Raw genomic sequence first — 18,464 nt, forward strand, 5'->3', positions numbered from 1 at the left:
ATGGACGAATAATCTTGAAATTTCCTCTCCCTCAGTGTACCCTTGCTCATGGTCTGATCACCTCTTCATTTCATTCTCCATTAACCTTACCTTGTCGGTCCGCCCCATCCCCATTACTAATTTTACTGCCCGTAATTGGAAGCACGCCAACCTCGTGGAGTTCCACGCTATCCTGGCCTCCACAGCTCCTAGGGAGCAGGCTTCGTTGACTGACCAGGCGAGTCTTCTGGAACAATGGTTGATATCGGCTAGTGATAAAGTTGCCCCACGAAAAATCATTAAAACTAAACGTCCCCACGACGCTCAGCGTTGGTTCACTGATCAATTGAAATCTGACAAGTTGTCCCTTCGCCAAGCTGAGCGCCGTTGGCGGCGCAATTACGACTCTAGAGCCAAATCTGAGTATGTGGACTTACTGAAACACTACAAAAAATCTATTTTATTGGCCAAAACCTCCTATTTCTCCCAGAAAATTATGGATTCCGCATCCAAGACTAAGGAAACCTTTTCCATAGTCGAGGAGCTTACCCTGCCGGATCGTGTTACCACTCAACCTCTACCCACCCAAGCTCTATGCGATTCCCTGAACTCGTACTTTTCGGACAAAATTGTTCTCATTAAAAATAATATCCCTCTCCCCTTATCTCCCACTGCCCCCTCCTTGCCTCCTATGAATCCTTGCCGATGAGATGCTTTTCCTCCCATCTCCCTGACCGAGTTTATCTCGTTGCTACATTCTGTGAGCTCTGGATCTCCTAATGATTGTTGTCCCCCTCAAATTCTCAAAGATATTTTTTGGGCCTGTCCAGACCCCCCCCCCTTGTTACTGCTTAATAAATCGCTTGCTACTGGCAAGGTTCCAGAATCCTTTAAACAGGCGGTTGTTGTCCCCGTTTTAAAAAAGCCGGGCGCTGATCCTTCTGTCATGAGCAACTTTTGACCCATATCCCTCCTTCCCTATTTGGGGACAATCTTGGAGGCTCATGTCACCCGCTGCCTCAGTGCATTCATTGAGAGCTCCTCCTTTTTGGAGAAGCATCAAGCTGGCTTTCGGCCAGCTCACTCGACCGAAGCGGTCATCGTAGCCGTGATGGATGCACTGAGGCAAGGCGCCGACAAGAACATCGCCCAGGCTCTTGTTTTACTGGACCTGTTGGCCGCCTTTGACACGGTCGATCATGCTATCTTGATCGACCGTGTCACTAATGCGGGTATCCAGGGTGTGGTTCTCTCATGGATCAGATCCTTCCTGTATCAGCGCTCCAGGCAGTTCATCTGTCTACCTTCTCTGCCCCTTACACCCCCTTAGTCTGTGGAGTCCCTCAAGGCTCTGCCCTGTCGCCTCTTTTGTTTAATCTTTATATGCAACCCCTTGTGGCCTCCCTTTATCACGCCCCGTTACCATTTTTAACTACGCGGACGATCTTTAATTGATCTTCCCCGTGGACTCCTCCCCTTCTTCTTGCACCAATTTTCAAACTACCATGCTTGTGATCTCGGAGTGGATGCAGTATAGTCAGTTGAAGCTTAACCCGAACAAGACGGAGTTGGTATTGATGGGTGGGCCAGCCAACCCTTGGAATTCCAGTTTCTGGCCCCCCTCCCTTGGGCCTTCACCCTGCCCTGTCAAGTCGGTAAAGAGCCTAGGTGTAATCATCGCTAATGACCTGTCTATGAGACCTCAAATTAATGCAGTAACATCGTCCTGCTTTTTCCATCTTAGCAGGATTTGCAAAATCTGTAGGTTCCTTACCACCGAAGCACTCATTCTTGTCATTATGGCTCTGGTGACCTCACGCATTGACTATGCCAACTCCCTCTATGTGGGTATTACTGCCTATCATCTCCACCGGTTGCAGTTGGTGCAAAACCAGGCGGCAAGGCTGGTTTTTCATCTCCCAAACATCAACACGTCTCGTCCCTGTTGAATAGATTGCACTGGCTCCCTGTGGCCTACCGCTGTCTGTTCAAACTTGGCTGTATTGTCTTTAAAGCCCTTATCGGCCAAGCTCCTGCCTTTATTATATCTAGCCTTCAACGTTATACTACATCTAGAGAACTAGGGTCCACCTCCCATAACCTGCTTGCGATTCCTAGGTACAAACGTAAAAAACATGGAGGGCTATGTTTCTCTTTCCTGGCCCCCACCCTGTGGAATTTCCTCCCTATCCCCCTTAGACTCTGCCCTCGGTACGACTGCTTCCGCAAATCACTTAAGACCCACTTTTTTAAGCTAGCCTACTGAGTTAACCTGCAGCACTGCCCTTCACGCAATCGTTCTGAGCGCCATGAAACCTTTTGGTAACCGTGCGCGGTATAAATGTTTTTAACATAACATAACATAACAGAAAGATCCAGATCGTCGTTGTATTCAGCTACGGCGGTCATGCTCTTGTTTGGTGTGGTTGGGTCAGGAGAGGTGGCCTGAGATAAAGATTGAGATGGGGGTACGTTGAATTGATGTATTTGTGCAGAGATTGCTTGAACATGTTTCTGTGGCGCTTTGGGGTTCAGCGTGGTATTGGTTGTTGATCGTTCCTGCTCCCTGGAATTTCATGCTGCTATTTTCTTCCTCACACAAAGGTTTCATCAAAGCAATATTATTATAAGTGGAAATATGTGGGCTGGGAACTGCTGCATGTAATTATATTAATGCTTCTCCTTCCGTCTTCTCAATATGAAACTAATTTTTTGTTTTCAATGATAGATTGATTGCCTCAATTGAAATTTCATCTCAAGTCTGCACTTCCTATATTTTTGATTGGTATTCTAGGTAGTTTACCGTAAGTCAACCACTTGGTTATTGCTCCAATTATCTGTTGTTTAATTATATATAGCTCCTGTTACTAAATAAGCCTTTGATGGCAATTTCTTTATTATATATGTTGATAAATCCACGTGTGGGCTAAACCAGGAATTTAAAATTACATGCTTGTACAACATCAATTGCCAAGTCTATTGACAACGTTGAGACATTCAATTCTTGTTCTGATTGGACAATATGGAGAACAGTACAGGTACCAGTCATTTATTTCTGGCTTCTTTTTCACATAGGTCTGCTGTATCCATGTCTACTACTAAGATGGCTTCTAAACTCCCTTCAGTGTCTGCTGTCTCGGCAAGCAAAAGAGTTAAAAAGGATCCACCCTCTCCATTAAACCTACTGCAACAATATTAATGGAGCTGCTTCTTGACCAGATTAAGGCACTTAAGCCTTCTATGGAAGATACTAATAAACAGCTCCAGCTTTTGGATGGCAAATCGTCTTAATTAGAAAACAGAGTTTCCAAGTGCAGCTGAAGCTTGAACATCTTCAGGATTCAGTGCACATTGCAAGCAGAAGTGTTATCTTTAAAAAAGCATACAGAAGACATGGAAAATCGTGACAGTAGAAACAATTTACATATTTATGGTTTGGTTGAAGGATCAGAAGATTCAGACCCCATTTCCTTCTTCAAATCATTTCTCCCTCAGATTTGGGACCTCCCTCCTTTGCATTCTTTAAACATACTGTGTGCTCATAGACTTCGTCATCCTCCTTGTGTTAAATCATCCTTACACAAACCCAGAGGAGTTATCATATACTTTTTGGAATATCTTTTTATAGTTATCAAAGCCGCCAAAGCTAAAAGTCTGATTTCCTGGTCTAGATCAACTTTATTCTTTTTTTTTTTAATTGTCCTCATTTGCCTCTATCACGCCATTTCTTATTTTCTCTTTTTATCCAGCCGAAATGATCAAAACCCCATATGCTGACATGAGTAGCTTCGGGTGGAGTCACTTAGAAAAGCGCCCTGGAATAGTGGCTAACAACAACAAAAGGAAACTCACTGGGAAACGACCTTAACAACGCGGTCAAAACACCGCAATACATTCACATCGCTTCTTTTACAACGCAAGTCGTTAACACGTCTTGCACTGGAGGGCGCTCTAGACTCTGGAATAGTGTGATTTACTATTCCAACACCTTCCCTACTGTACGTAGGCTAGAGTTGGAATAGTAAAGCATACTATTCCTAAGTCCAGCACCCTACAGCGCAAGTCGTTGTAACGACTCGCATTGTAAAAACAGCGATGTAATGTAAAGCGATAAAAATGATCGCGTGGTAGCATCATACATCCAACTCAATATACACTGATTCTTTGGTGGAGGGAAAGAAACCTACCACCTTGAACAGGTGCTTTCAGCCGAGGCAAAGAAAGGCTTAATCATAAGACTCCTGATCCAATTAGTTAGTTGGTTGATTCCACCAACACGAAAGGGGTGCCCAAAATTCATGCTTTTGACCTTCCTTATCTGACATCCAAATTAGCCACTCTCTTCACTGATAATCTCCATTCCTCTTACCTTAGTGAAGTCTGCGATACCCAAAGTTTACAGATTTCTCTACGGGCTAGCAGAATTGTATTAAATTCCAAATTTGCCTTGTTTTTACTTGTTACTATTTGAGAGTCTAAAAGCCCAAAAATAACTAGTAAAGCGCTTACCTCGATTTGGATCTTCAAAGAGTCAGATAGTGCTTTACTTATGGCACCCCAAAAGGCTTTGATCTTTGGGCAGAGTAAGAACATGTGAAGATCCTCCTCCTTCATACTGCCACACTTCGGTCATGCCACATCTCCTCCTTTCTCAAACTTCGATAACCTTTGAGGGGACCAGCAAGCCCTATGGATTGTGAAAAGATGGTTCCTTCTTAGGTATGCAGGTTTTACTATTTTGTAAAGAGTAAACATAGATACTTGCCATTGTTCATTCAGTGTAGCCATTGGCAAGCATCCTCCCCATAGATCGACTGGTAGAAGGAAATTTCCGTCCTCCATACACACGCTCCACCAATACCAAAGTGCAATCTCCTTTTTTGGGATCCGTCTAGAGATCAGTTTATGCTCAAATTCGTTGTACTTCCCAATTTCAGTGGTTAAAGCTTGAACCAACTCCGAATCTGAAGGTATTTAAACCTAGATATTCTTTGATCAGATTCCGGATTACAATAGTCCCAAAATATCAAGTGATCTTCATGTAAGAGATGCTTCCAAGCGACTATACCGGCTTCCCTCTAGGGAATAGGCAACACATCTTTAACCCAGTCAGGACAGCCTGGAGAGTCCTAAATAGGGGCAAAATGGCTAAAGTAGGGCAATTTTACTGCTTTCCTCACCCTATACCATGTCTCAGCCATGCCTCGTAAGATCTTCAATCTAATTTTGTTAACGTATTTTGAGTTGGCATATTTGAACATAAAGCCATCTTCCATCAGATTTTGACTCCTCAGCTGAACCTCAAATAGTGCACCCATCTCTGTCCTAGAGAGTGTAACCAAAAGCATTCTTCCATTTTTTAGTAGAAAGGACCATGAATAGAAGAGCAGATCAGGTAGCGCCGAACCCCCTTTTTCCAGTCTCCTTCTTAGTTTGTTCTAAGAGATCCTTGGCCCCTTGGACGCCCAGATAAAAGAGCTAATCTGACTCTGGAGTTTTAAAAAACAAGATTTACAAAAAGGAAGAGGATAGCCTTAAAAAGAAATGTGAACTTTAGAAGGATTGCCATATTTATTAGATTGACCCGGCTAAACAACGTCAAAGGAAGATAGGCCCAATTTATCAGCAAGGTGAGCACTTCTTTTTTAACTAAATTAAAATTCTCTTTCATGTGATTCATAATATCATGTGTGATCTTTACCCCTAGATATCTCATATCGTTAGTACATCTTACTGCACTCACTCTTGGATTCCAGGCCATGATCTCAGTTTTCTCTTTGTTATTTTTATAACCTGAGATTTTGCCAAAATCCCCAGTGATTTTTAAAATAGACTCAAATGCTCTCTGTGTATCCCTTGTAAAAAACACAATATCATCTGCGTACAGATCAATCTTTTTACTCCAGCCCTTAAATTCAAAGGGTAAGATTTCTTGAGATCCTCTTAATGTTCTAGCCAATGGCTCAATTTATAAGCCAAATAAGAGAGGAGATAAGGGACAACCCTGTCTGGTTCCCCTTGAAATCTGTATCAGTTCTGTCAGGGCACCATTAACTAAAACTCTAGCTGTCGGGCAGCATAGATACCTTCCAGAATTCTGCACATATTAGGGCCGAGATTCAGTGATTTAGATACTGCTTTTAAAAAGACTCAGTTAACGGGGTCAAACGCTTCAGCAGCGTCAAGTGCTATGACCGCCAGGGTGAGCTCATACGTGGTAGCCAAATCTATAGATTGAACATCAGATCTTTAAGCATTCTGCCAAGAATAAAGCCCTTTTGGTCTTGTTTAGCCTTTCTACTATAATTTTCGCAAACAACTTATAATCACAGTTCAGAAGTGATATTGGCCTGTATGAATTACAGTTTTTGAGGGATTTACCAGGCTTCAGAATTAAGGCAATAGTGGCCTCTTTCCATGAATCTGGAAAGCCCACTCTCGTTAAAAATATTTAATTGAAGATAAGTAACAATTCTGGTGCTAACTCTTCCGCCAAGACCTTATAAACTTTGTGTGGCAGGCCATCTGGCCCAGGAGCTTTTCCTTTATTACCCTCTTTTAATACTTTTTTTGATTTTTAATATATTTATACGACTATTCAGAAACAAACTCTTATCTATTGGATCTTGAGCCAACCAACTAAGCTCTTCTTCTTGAGTGACTACTAAGTCTTCCTGATAGACTTCCCCATAGTACTTTTGGAAGGCCAATTCTGTAGCCTGATTTTCAGAAAGTGGAGCCCCAGATGGTTCACATGTGATCTCTTTACTTGTGTTTCGAACTTGGTTGTTCTTAACTTTCCAAGCTAATAATTTGCAAGATCCCTCATCGTATTCAAAATGTGCCAAGCGACTAATATCCCACCTTTCTTTTAGCCTCCCTTGGACAATTGTTGAGAGAGTTTCCTTTAGGGTCTCAACTTCAAACAACCTGGAGTCTTGTTGGCCCTGATTACTTGCAGAAGTCAAGTCATCTTTCAGCAAACTAATTTCTAAATTTAAGTTCTCCTGATGATATGACCTTTTCCTAATCAGCCTCTTAAATATTCCTTGTATGCATCCCAGACCGTGCCTATCGAGGAGGAGCCCAGATTATTATCGAAAATCTCTCCTGCCTCAGAGATTAATGTTTCAAGATATTGTGGATCCAACAAGATTGAGCGATCTAGTGTCCATCTAGACTAACCCTGGGCAAAGCACTACGCTACGCTTGCATAGTTTGCGAAGTTTGCATTAATGTGAATTGCATGTAGCACATGTAGCGTTGCGCAGCAATCATTTTGTGCTTGCTCGCGGACCTCAATGTCAAGTTGGCGACCGCGAGCAAGCAAAATTACATCCTGATGAGACTTTTCCGTGGAAAATAAACCTACCGGCGAGATTTGCAACGCGGGGAGGTCAGGTTTCTCATTGCGAGTGATCGCGTATGCTCGCGACCGGTCGCGATGAAAAACTACCAGTCCACATTGAGATGATATTGCTAAACTACCCCCCCATTTACACACCCAATATCATTTATTGACACGATAAATGCACTTCTTGCTGGTAATAATTGGTAAATCTGCTTATAGAGGAGTTATCTTTTTAATAATAAACGTTTTTACTGTGGAGCCTAGCTTGTCAGAGTTTAGACTTTTTTTTTAAATGCCCGTTTCTGCTGCCCACACACTAAAATAACTCTAAAACCAATGTATGTCAGTGACAGAGAAATCTGTTCCCAGACATCAGTAGTGCGCAGCTGCAGGTTCTGAAGAAAATGTTTGAGCCCTAGCACAGCTTTTTGGACAACTTAATCTCCGGTTTTTATTGTCTGAAATTTGATCATGTTTTCCGTCCTGGTAAACCCATCAGACGGCACTTCCCCTGCAGCAGAGAGACAATCCATATTTAAACTCCAGGGTCGGATTGGTAAAACAGGCTTTTGGGCAGCAAACGATGGACTGGTGACTGAGGCCCAGCTGTGGGCTGATGTTTTTTGTGGCTGAGTGCTACACATTTAAACAGTGTAGAGCCCAAATGCCCTCTCTGAAAACCCATAACAGAGGCAGGAGGACTCTTGTCTTCCCCCATGCCCAGCGGGGCCTGGATGTGCTCTTATAAGTCCCCTGCAAGGCTGGCCTTTTAGTGTATGGAGCCAGCTACAGACACAATATGACTGCAGATTCTTCCGGGTGGGCGAAGGAAAAGGGGGCTGACAAGAAGCTGCTGGGCTTGTGTCCCACTGTGAAGGGCCACTTTCACCCTCTCATTTCCCTGTAGGAGGGCAGCATTGTCCTTCATCTGACACCTCCCCTGCCAGGTTGGGCGCTGGTGGGCCAGTTGTCCTGAGCAGTCTCATTGAAGCACAGTTGAGATTGTCCATTTCACACCCTTGTCTCCCCACAGGACACCAGCTTTGTTCTACCGTTATCTAAGTCCTGCCAGGTTCTTTGCACTTGCACAGGGCCCCCCGCAGAGCTGTCCCTGGGAGCCCATGGATCATGTGACTACCTGCAGAGGAGAGAATGATACTGAACCAGTATAGAAAATGTAACGCGGTAGGGGCCAGAAAATGGGTAGAGGCTGAGACAAGGATTTGGAAAGGCACAAAGAAGCAATAAGTGAGGATTATAAAAGAAAACATGCTGAATGGAGAGTGATCATGGTCAATTATGGTGAAGGAAGGGCTTTAAATGGGCAGGTACTATCTAGTACTCCTGCACGTCTATAATTTGAAAAAGAGAGTACCTGCAATTCTCAGGACTTCTGCAATACATTTAATGAAAGATTACCTGGTGGAGTGCTTTAATATAGTGCTTCACTTTAATTTTTCTAAGCACGGTCTATACAAATGCCACTCTTACCTAATTCAAAAGTACTCCATATTTCTGCCTCAGAAGGATTATTTAGTTTTGACTTTATTAGAACACTTCAATACAGGTAAAGACAGATGCCAGTAGAAGTCACAACTCATTGAGCCCTCTTGCTGGAGCCCATTACTAGTAAGACAGCCAACGTACCCCGCAGTCTTCATGGAACTATATACAAGGCCTCTACACTGCTTATTCCCATTAGTTAGATGTGCTTGGCGTTCTTTTTGCAGCAGATCAGTTTGAGGATTCTTTCTAATATTTTCTTCACATCTGTGCTTTAAAATGCTATATTTGGATCCCCCTTTTTCAACATTTGGCAATCCCTGCACCCACCTTTTGCACTTAAGGCTTGCTTCGCTTGCTCACTCATTATACTTGGGTATAATATTTCTCAGGTACAATATTTTTGCCCCACCACTTTAAAAATCCACCAGCCACCACTGTAATTTAGACCATAATGATACGTTAGTTTTAACTCTTTCAGTGCTCATGACGAGCTCAGCTCGTCATGAGTCACAATGGAGCTGGGCTCGTCATAACGGCTCCGCGCGATTGATTCCCTGCCTGTGTGGGCAAATTAATCAGTGTGCGGGGTCATGATGGGCCCAGATCGTCAAGAGCACAGCTCCACTGTGACTCGTGACGAGCTGGGCTTGTCACAAGCACTGCTGCGCCGCGCTCACCCCCCTGCCCCTCGCACCATGTGGGAATTACCCCCGCAGCAAAGGGGTTAAAAAGGTCAGTCGGGGCACCATCCGGTCCAGGAGCTTTATTGCTTGACATTTAATCAATAGCCACTGCTACTTCTTTGTCATTAAAAATTAAAGTGTAATTCTCAACTACATATGACGTGTTTGAGGATCCATGATCCTCCTGATCACCATATATATGTTTGAAATGGTTAAACCACTCCTCTTCTGGAATATTACATTCCAGTGGGCTACTATTATTACCTGAAAAAAACGGTTTATTAAAAAACTTGGCGCTATTCCTAACTACATCAATGGACAGTAAGTCATTCCTAGCCTAATTTTTAATTTCTAATTTACATTTGTGTATCGCTAGTTTATAATTTTTCCTGAGGATAACTATAAAAGGTTTATCTTATGGTTGATTTTTTAAAGCAACAAACAGCTTCTGATGAGCAACTGTACAGTTGTGGTCAAACCACCTCTCTCCTCTATTGGGGAATTTACGACAGATATATGTTAGGGCCTTTGCCGCCTGATTACATATTTCAACATAAGCAGTGAGAGTCTTGTTATCCCTTATCCTATTACTAGCAGCCCGTCCCGACGTTGTCCGGGAGCAATCAGGCTTCTGGGCCCCCGCCCGCTCCGACGTTGTCTCAGGCTTCAGGGCCCCGCCCGCCCCGACGTTGTCCGTGGGTCCCCCAGAGCGCACCCGCCACTTTCAAGGCCCCCAATAAGCCGCACACGGGCCGCTTCACCTACCTCAGCCACCGCTCCTCCCCGCCTGTCCGCCGCTCCTCACCGCTCCTCCCCGCCTGCTCCTCCCCGCTCTCATGTCCGCCGCTCCTCCTCCCGCTCCTGTACGCCGCTCCTCCCCGCGCTCCTGATGTCAGCACGCACGTCGCGGCCGGAGTTACTTCCAAGGGACTACTTTTTTTTTATCGTAAATATTTTAAAGAACGTATATTTTATTTTTATATATAGCCTATGTCCATCTGCAGACCCTGACAATTACAACGATGTATCAGGTGTTTGGATTGGTGCTGTGGTTCCTGAGTTTACCCGCCTCAAAGGTTCAAAGTTCTCTCTTTATAATAGTAGTATAGATATAGATATATATATATATACACAAGCATCCTGGGACCGGTTTCGGGGTATCACGCCTCACCAGCAAGGCTAGCTTGAAGCGGGTGGCATAAGGGGCACGGGGTGCACAGCTCCCTCTTATGGCGACAAATGCAAAAAGAACAGATGATAGACGGAATGCTGAATTAATGAAAACATTCACTGGCAGAATAAGTGAACATCCATAACAACTTTGACAGCTCATTACAAAAGACAAAATCCAGACATAGCCGGGGTGGTCTCTGGTAAAAACTGCCATCTATCATAACATGAAGCAGAGAAAGAGAACAGGTGATGTTGCCCAAACCAAGAATCAAGTGTTCTTGCTACAACTTTGACCATAGACCTACAACTCAGGCAGAGATTACCAGTGACTGACTCTGCAATAATTTCTTTAACTGTTTGACTGCACTACTTAGCAAGTACAATGCACGGTGGTCAGCTCTGAGAACTGCTACCATTCGTTAAGCAGAGAAACAGTGCAGCACACAACATGTACTATATGTCTGCTAATTTAATTACAAATGACATACCCCTTCAGCATACCATATAAATTGGAATGCCCTGATTCCACAGGGTTTAAAGTAACAAAAAGTCCCTTATGACTAATCGAAAGAGCTATGTTTAATATCGGAAATTGTTAGAGTGAGATCAAAATATGCTTTCATATTTTAAAGGTATGTTACTGCAATAAGAGACAAAGCCAAAGCAGAACTTAGCATATATGTGAGGCCATGGAGACTGCAACTACTTCTCAGACCTGGGTACTGACCTGCAATACATGGCAGCATCTGCTTACACTATTTCGCTTCCTTTCTCTTTTCAGTCTCGTCTTTAGTTGAATTAAAATGTAGCTTTAATTCAATGGGTATCTAAATCATTAAATCAGTCAGTTTCCTAATATTGTCCGACTTCATGTGACCGCTGCCTGAATTACCTAAGCCCAAGGAGGTGAATGCAGTTTCTGATGTATGCACGTAAAAGACAAATTCGTCATCATGAGGTTTTTTTTTCATAGCTATATGTTAGCTGGAGTCACGGGCAGCTTAAAAAGAAGATGGCGTGACTCTGAATTGCAAAGGTTTGTACATGTTGTTTGCGGTTTTACCTCCTCTTTTTTCCCCCTCCTCGCCTCACCTCACCTCGCATCTGCAACTCCACTACCCAGTTCAAAGACAGTTTGTCAGTGTACCTCTGAAGTAGTCCGCTTTGTGCCTACATGTTTTATGTCTTGTCTCCTGTCATTGCCCCGCGTCCCCATGTTCCTACTTAAACAGCAGACTGGCAGTCCGAGAGAGGGAAAAAGAAGTGCCTTGAGGCGTCCTTTGACTTAAGGGTGCTTATAAATGAACACTCAACACACCGTTGTAAATACTGAGGTTACAGGCAAGGGGTGGGCTTTTTTTAATCAGTCAATATGGGACAAACTTGTTTTATGCAAAAAGAAACACAAAAAAAGCAAGCATCTGCCTACCTCTCATACGCTGGAGCGTGGTTCTTAAATTCTGGTGCTCTTTCGGGCATTATCTCCGCTCGACACTGGCCGGGGCACAACATCTGGGCCTCACTTGCTTCCTCCCACCCCGAGGTCGCTTCTCCTGCCATGCCTGTTGAGCTCGAGTTTCTTGCTCTTCTCTGTGTAGCTCATCAAAGTTAAGGCAGGGCACTGTGATTTTATGTTAGAGGCTGCATTAAAATGTGCATAGTGGAACCTACACTGTGAAGAGTCGACAGTGCAAAAGAGGAGCGAGCGCGAGCGGGAAGTTTTTACCGGCAGGAGCCTCTTGACGTATTCCGGGAGTCGGGAGGGCGTTCTTGGACTGGAGCCTGTGCGCAGTGGCGTAACATTTATATTACGTCTACGTCTCTGCTCTGACTACCGGTGGTATAATCTACTGCATGATTTCGAGTTTTAGTTTTAAAAAAAAAACGTTGTATTTAACAAATGCTATTTCGGTACAGTTAAAGAAACCAATGCAGTACCAGTGACTACTGTGTGCTGACAGGGCCCCTCGAGCTCAGGGCCCCGCCCCCCCCAGCAATGCGGGGGGGCCTGTGTTACGCTTCTGTTCACTGCTTGCTCCTTGACAGCTTTCAGAGCCATCTGCGGCCGCGCTACTTCCAAGGGACTACTTTTTTTTTAATTGTAAATATTTTAAAGAACGTATATTTTATTTTTTTATATAGCCTATGTCCATCTGCAGACCCTGACAATTACAACAATGTATCGGGTGTTTGGATTGGTGCTGTGGTTCCTGAGTTTACCCGCTCAAAGGTTCAAAGTTCTCTCTTTATAATAGTAGTATAGATTAAGACAGTGCTCCATCTCCAATCCCATTTTGGTGACTAAATCATTACAGAACTCATCCGGAATGACCTTACACCACTTAAGTCTACGACCCTGATATTTTGCTTTAATGGCTAAAATAGAGACACATCTGTTAGTCTCAGAATTGAGCCCAATTCCCCCCCGCCAATATCAGGTGTATAGGATTGTGATCACTAAACTGTGACCACATAGCTGTATGGTACATAAGACGAATAGTTTGTCCTAGTTCTAAGACAAAAACAATCCATGTGACATTACATCAAAACCCTCGTCAGTGCAGTATTTATCTGATCTTATAGCAGCTTTGGGGGAGACAATACATGTCTTAATACTGCCCTCACACACTTTGCAGTGTCATGCTTCATCATTGGGCCGCATCATACATCTAGGTGCAGACCAACACACTGGATGGAGCGCAAGTTTTTTTGTAGATGAAGATTAGTGGTGAGATTAAAGGAAGTAAGAAAGTGTGATAGAACACATACAACACGAAAAATAATGTGACGTACCAAACAAACAACAAAGCCAGAGGGGGGAATTTTTGCATCCCCTCTGTAACGGGACCAATATAGTGCAGTATTTTAAAATTTAAAACAACCTAAGGGTCAACATATATACTTTTATTCTGGCTGTGAACCCCTGGAAGGATTAAAATCTCTAAGGAAACGGGTATAAAGGGAAAGTGACGGTCCCTATATCCCCACTGCAGATACTAACATGTTTCTGCCAACTCTAAACCCCCACATGGGTGGCACTGGCTTTCATCAGGGTGTTGGTCCCTTCGTTGTAGTCCTGTCCCGCTCCTACTTCCGATCCCGGTGATGGCAGTAATGGCAGCAAAGGTTATAGCAGCAAAGGTAAGGGCTTCCCGTGCGGCGGGAGCCCTCTGTGGCTTATTAAGGCTCCTCCTGGTGCGTGTGTTATATCCTAAGGTTTATACTTATATGTAAATCAGCCTAGGTCCTCCTAGCTGCTCGACCAGAGTGAGAGACGGTAATGGAATGTTTGTGTAACTGTGATTAATGGTATGCCTGGCTGCCAGTGTGGATGAGAGGCGACAGTTGGAGATGGGCTGAGCAGCTAAGCAGGCTGCTCCTGGTGGGGCTGGTGTAGGAGCTGGTACATGGCTGATCCTTGATTGATACTACTTGACCTGGAACTAATAAAGAAGACTTAGAGACTTACAACATGGCTACCTGTGTCTTCATGTACAGACCACAACATCTTTTTGGCAACGAGGATGGGATGATGACAACTTGTAGTGGTCGTTTCACTGTCTAATGTTGCTTATACTACAGATTGGCATGTATTCAGCTTTTGTTTTATTAATTCGACTGTCACATGTTGAGCACTCATTTTGGGGCTAATTGTTCTTTTTGTCTGTCATTCTTTACCTGGTTATGTTGCTCGGGTCAAGTATCACCTACCGGTGTGTCGCATAAGGGCACATGAGTTTGTATGAGGGGCATGATATTATATTTTGATGTTGTATTTAATAGATATTGTGTACGCACTACTTTTAGTTTATGTTATAGTATTTTCTTTGACAGCACATTTAGGGGCAGATTAGGATACCGGTTTTTCCGTATCTTCCGGGCCGGCGGTTTCCGTATCTTCCGGGCCGGCGGAAGCCACCGCCGGCCCGGAGGATACGGAAAAACCGCAGCGGACCCACCAAAGACACACCGCCACATTAGGATGGCTGGTGGGTCCAGGTTTACGTCCGCAGCTTTTCCGCCGCGATTGGCTTACAACCGCGGCGGAAAAGCCCTAATATGGTGGCGGTGTCTCTCAGACACCGCCAGCCATATTAGGATGCCCAAAAAGAAATGCTTTTCCACGGCAGGTTTTCCGCCGTGGAAAAGCATACGGAGCTTCACTGCGGGGACCCATTGCGGGCCCCCTGGGTGAAGGGGGGTTGGGGGGTGCACATGGGGGGTACCTATGGTACCCCCCTGCATTTGTATGCAGTAATCGTCAGGCACCGCGCGGTGCCTGCTGCTTTCTGCATACAAATGCAATGTATGCATTTTTAACATTGCGTCGGATGCAGCTTGAAGCTGCACCCGCTGCAATGTTAAACATAGAGGATGTGACCGCCAGGGTGGCGGTCACATCCTAATTGGCTAGGAGGGAACTCCGTAGGCCATGCGGAGGTTCCCTCCTCCTCGATGGTCGCGGACGGACTCAAGTCCGTCCGCGATCATAATGAGCCCCTTAGTGTGTAGTGATGCCGCAGTATTATGTTGTTTAAATTGGTTGGAACGTCCTAGTCTTCTGGTGGTGAACATCACATGTTATTTCCACTTGAGGGTGGTTTTGGTCTTGGTGGGTGATTCCCTTCTTGTGTTGTGTGGGTAAGTCATTTTGTGTTGCACGTTTTATCTGCATGTTTGGTTTGATGTGTTGGTAAGTCTCATTTCGCTGCACGTCTTGTATGTTTGTATGTGTGTAAGTCGCCCCACGCTTCACATGTTGTCCTGTGTAAGTCACACTGCGCTTCAGATGTTGTTGCTCCCCCTGTGCTTCAGATGTTGTTGTGTGTAAGTCGCCCTGCACCTCACGTGTTGTCCTGTGTAAGTCGTCCTGCGCTTCAGGTGTTGTTGTGTGTAAGTCACCCTGCGCGACACATGTTGTCCTGTGTAAGTCGCCCATCGCTTCAGATGTTCTCGTGTGTAAGTCGCCCTGCGCCTCACTGTGTGTGTACCCTCTATGTGGTCCATATTGTGGTACATGTGTATTAGTAGTGTTGGTTCACCCTTGTTGTCTGTTTCTGGCCTCGGGTGTTTGTCGTGGGTGTGTGCACCCTTTACTACATTATTTTCGTTTGCATTTTTGGGAAAGGATAGGGTTATTGCTAGCTTGAAATTTAATATTGCTTGACAATGTTTTTGCCTTCCCAAAAAGTATGCAGTGATAGTTTGGCTTTTCTGCATTTTGACATTGTTTTATGCTTAATAACCAAACATTCTTAATAATTTTCATGAGGGAGGATGCGGGCTTGTGATGCATGTTTTAATATGTCATTTTTTGCCCATCTATTCTTGTTTGCTTTATTCACTCTCTGGTGATGTTTAGAATTCATTTTCATCCCTTAGTTATGAACATTATCGCTTTTTTTTTGTATAGTTCTCTTCTTTAAAATTGTAAGTTTTGTTTTAATTTTAAAAGGAAAGGGATAATGTTATATCCTAAGGTTTATATTTATATGTAAATCAGCCTAGGACCAGTTGGAGATGGGCTGAGCAGCTAGGCAGGCTGCTCCTGGTGGGGCTGGTGTAGGAGCTAGTACATGGCTGATCCTTGATTGATACTACTTGACCTGAAACTAATAAAGAAGACTTAGAAACTTACAACATGGCTACCAGTGTCTTCATGTACAGACAACAACAGCGTGTGCTCAGCGTCGGTGGCCGCTGATTGCCACGAAGGAGCCTGGGATGCGTAGTCCTGCCCCGCTCCCCCTTCCGATCCCATTGATGGCGGTTGTTGGACCTGGGCCTCTTGGCAGGGTCATCCCTAAACTTTTTGCCTTCCTCCAATACTCTCTCTGACCTGTTTTTGTTGGTTTAATGACTCTGGGCACTTTGCCACTGCTGACCAGTGCCAAAGTGCATATGCTCTCCCTGTTGTAAAGTGTACATGTGATTGATGTCCATGATTGGTTCATTGGATTTACTGTTAGTCCCCAGTAAAGTGCACCAGGAGTGCCAGGGCTTGTAAATGCCAACACTGCTAGTGGGCCTGCAGCGCTGGTTGCGCCACCCACAGAAGCAGCCTTAAAATGTGTCTAGGGTCTGCCACTGCAGAACCTGCGTGCAGTCTGGTACTGTCATGCTGGCTTGGCAAGTGCACACACTTGCCAGCCCCTAAACCTTCCCTTAACTTCATATTAGTCACCCCTATGGTAGGCCTGAGGGCAGGGTGCATTGTAAGTGTAAGGTAGGGCATGCTCTGATGTGTGTGGCATGTCCTAATAGTGAATTACTGCCAAATTCGTTTTTCACTATTGTAAGGCTACCAGTTCCCTTTAGGCCAGATGGGCTGCTGGAATTATTACACTCTATAATCCCAGCAGGCTCAGGGAACATGGTAGAAATTAATGTTTAGTATGCCTGAACTCAGAATAATAAAATACTTCTTTTAGTAAAGTTTATTTTAATATCCTGTGTTTGCAAATGCTACTTTTAGAAAGCTAGCATTTGCTTGCCTAACCATTTCAGCCCGCATCTGCTTTTGTGTGTATCTGACTGTCTGAGTTGTGTGAGTGACAGGGCTGGGAGGTGACAGGTGGTGAATAGCAGGATGACACCTTAGTGGGAGGTGGGAGTTTCCCTGAGTGATGCATCAGGCTGTGCTCTGCCTCCACAATGCTGGCTCCGCCCCCCTGGGGAGCGACTGATGACTCAGCCTGCACCTGGCCCAGGAAGGACCGAAGCTTGTCAACAAAGTGCTCCTGGCTGCCCCTGCCCACACAATGCTGGCTCCGCCCCCCTGGGGAGCGGCTGATGTGCCTGCCCTCACACTGAATGCAGAAGCAGAAGTACCCACCACAAGTGCTCAGGGACTGGAGCAGTTATGCAAAGGCCCCCCTGGCCTGTAAGAACAAAAGAAACTGGGTATAAAAGTAGGAGCCCTGCTCCTTGTAAATTAGATCCTGTTTGCGCTACAGAAGAAACTCTGCCCGAAGAGAAGGACCTGGAAGGACTAGAAGGAGGAGTGCTGTCTCTGGCCTGTGTCTGGTGCCTTGCTGCAGAAGGAGAGGAAAAGAAGAGACTACAAGAGACTTTTGCTTTTATTGAACTTTGTGCCAAACTTCTACTAAAGATCTCCAAGGGCTTGCTGTGGAACTTGCCCCCTGACCAGCGCCCCAGGAACAGTAGGCGCTACCCCCCTGAAGGAAGCTGCTGCTGGCGTGTGCTGTTTGTCCCTGCAGCGCCGAGTGAAGGAGAGCTGAGAGCGTCGTGCTGTTACGCCGCGCTCTCTACCAATTTGTGCATCTGTGTCCCCTGAGCACCGTGACTGTGGCCTGATTGTGTGTCAGCTGCAACGTGAAGACCAGCCCCACGCTGGTCCGAGCACCGTGACTGTCCCCGTTCTGAGCCGTAGCTCACATCGTGAAGGAGGACCTGTCCGGTCCGAGCATCGCTGCCTGCTGATCCCCGTGTTGCAGGCTGCCCAGCAAAGACGGACTCTGCCCGTGATTGTGTCCTCTGTGACCCGGGCGCTGAGACACGCTCCCCGCAGCTGAGAAGTGAAGTGCTGCGGGGCTGCGCCTGGCTGGTGCGTCTGGTTCTTCGAATCGTACCCCCATCAGCCCCGCCTGCAGCCGCTCCCCCTCCAGGGTCGAAGCGTACGCTGCGGGTACGTCTGTTTTGCCCCCCCACAACGCACCGTCCTTGAAGTGCCCTGTGCCTGCGTCTGACGAGCCGTAGCCCGCCCTGCCTCCAAGGAGCATCGCGACGTGATCAAAACTGACCCCCGCTGC

General features: G+C 45.3%; 1 protein-coding gene across 4 annotated transcripts in view; it reads right to left on the minus strand.

Moving 5' to 3' along the window:
- LOC144785896 (metalloproteinase inhibitor 1-like) overlaps window positions 1–18,464 on the minus strand; it is a 260,665-nt gene that overhangs the window by 232,795 nt on the left and 9,406 nt on the right. Inside the window, exons 1-2 of one of the 4 annotated variants that reach the window (XM_078664767.1) lie at window positions 12,122–12,240; window positions 4,489–4,666 (exon numbers count right to left, since the gene is read on the minus strand). Coding sequence is in view for 1 of the 4 variants with exons in the window: in XM_078664766.1 (XP_078520892.1) it covers window positions 12,122–12,252 (131 nt within the window). In the remaining 3 variants the exon portion in view is untranslated. The other 3 variants (XM_078664768.1, XM_078664769.1, XM_078664766.1) reach the window with 3 other exon arrangements.

This window comes from Lissotriton helveticus, chromosome 10 (assembly GCF_964261635.1).
Source record: "Lissotriton helveticus chromosome 10, aLisHel1.1, whole genome shotgun sequence".
Classification (NCBI taxonomy): Eukaryota; Metazoa; Chordata; class Amphibia; order Caudata; family Salamandridae; genus Lissotriton; species Lissotriton helveticus.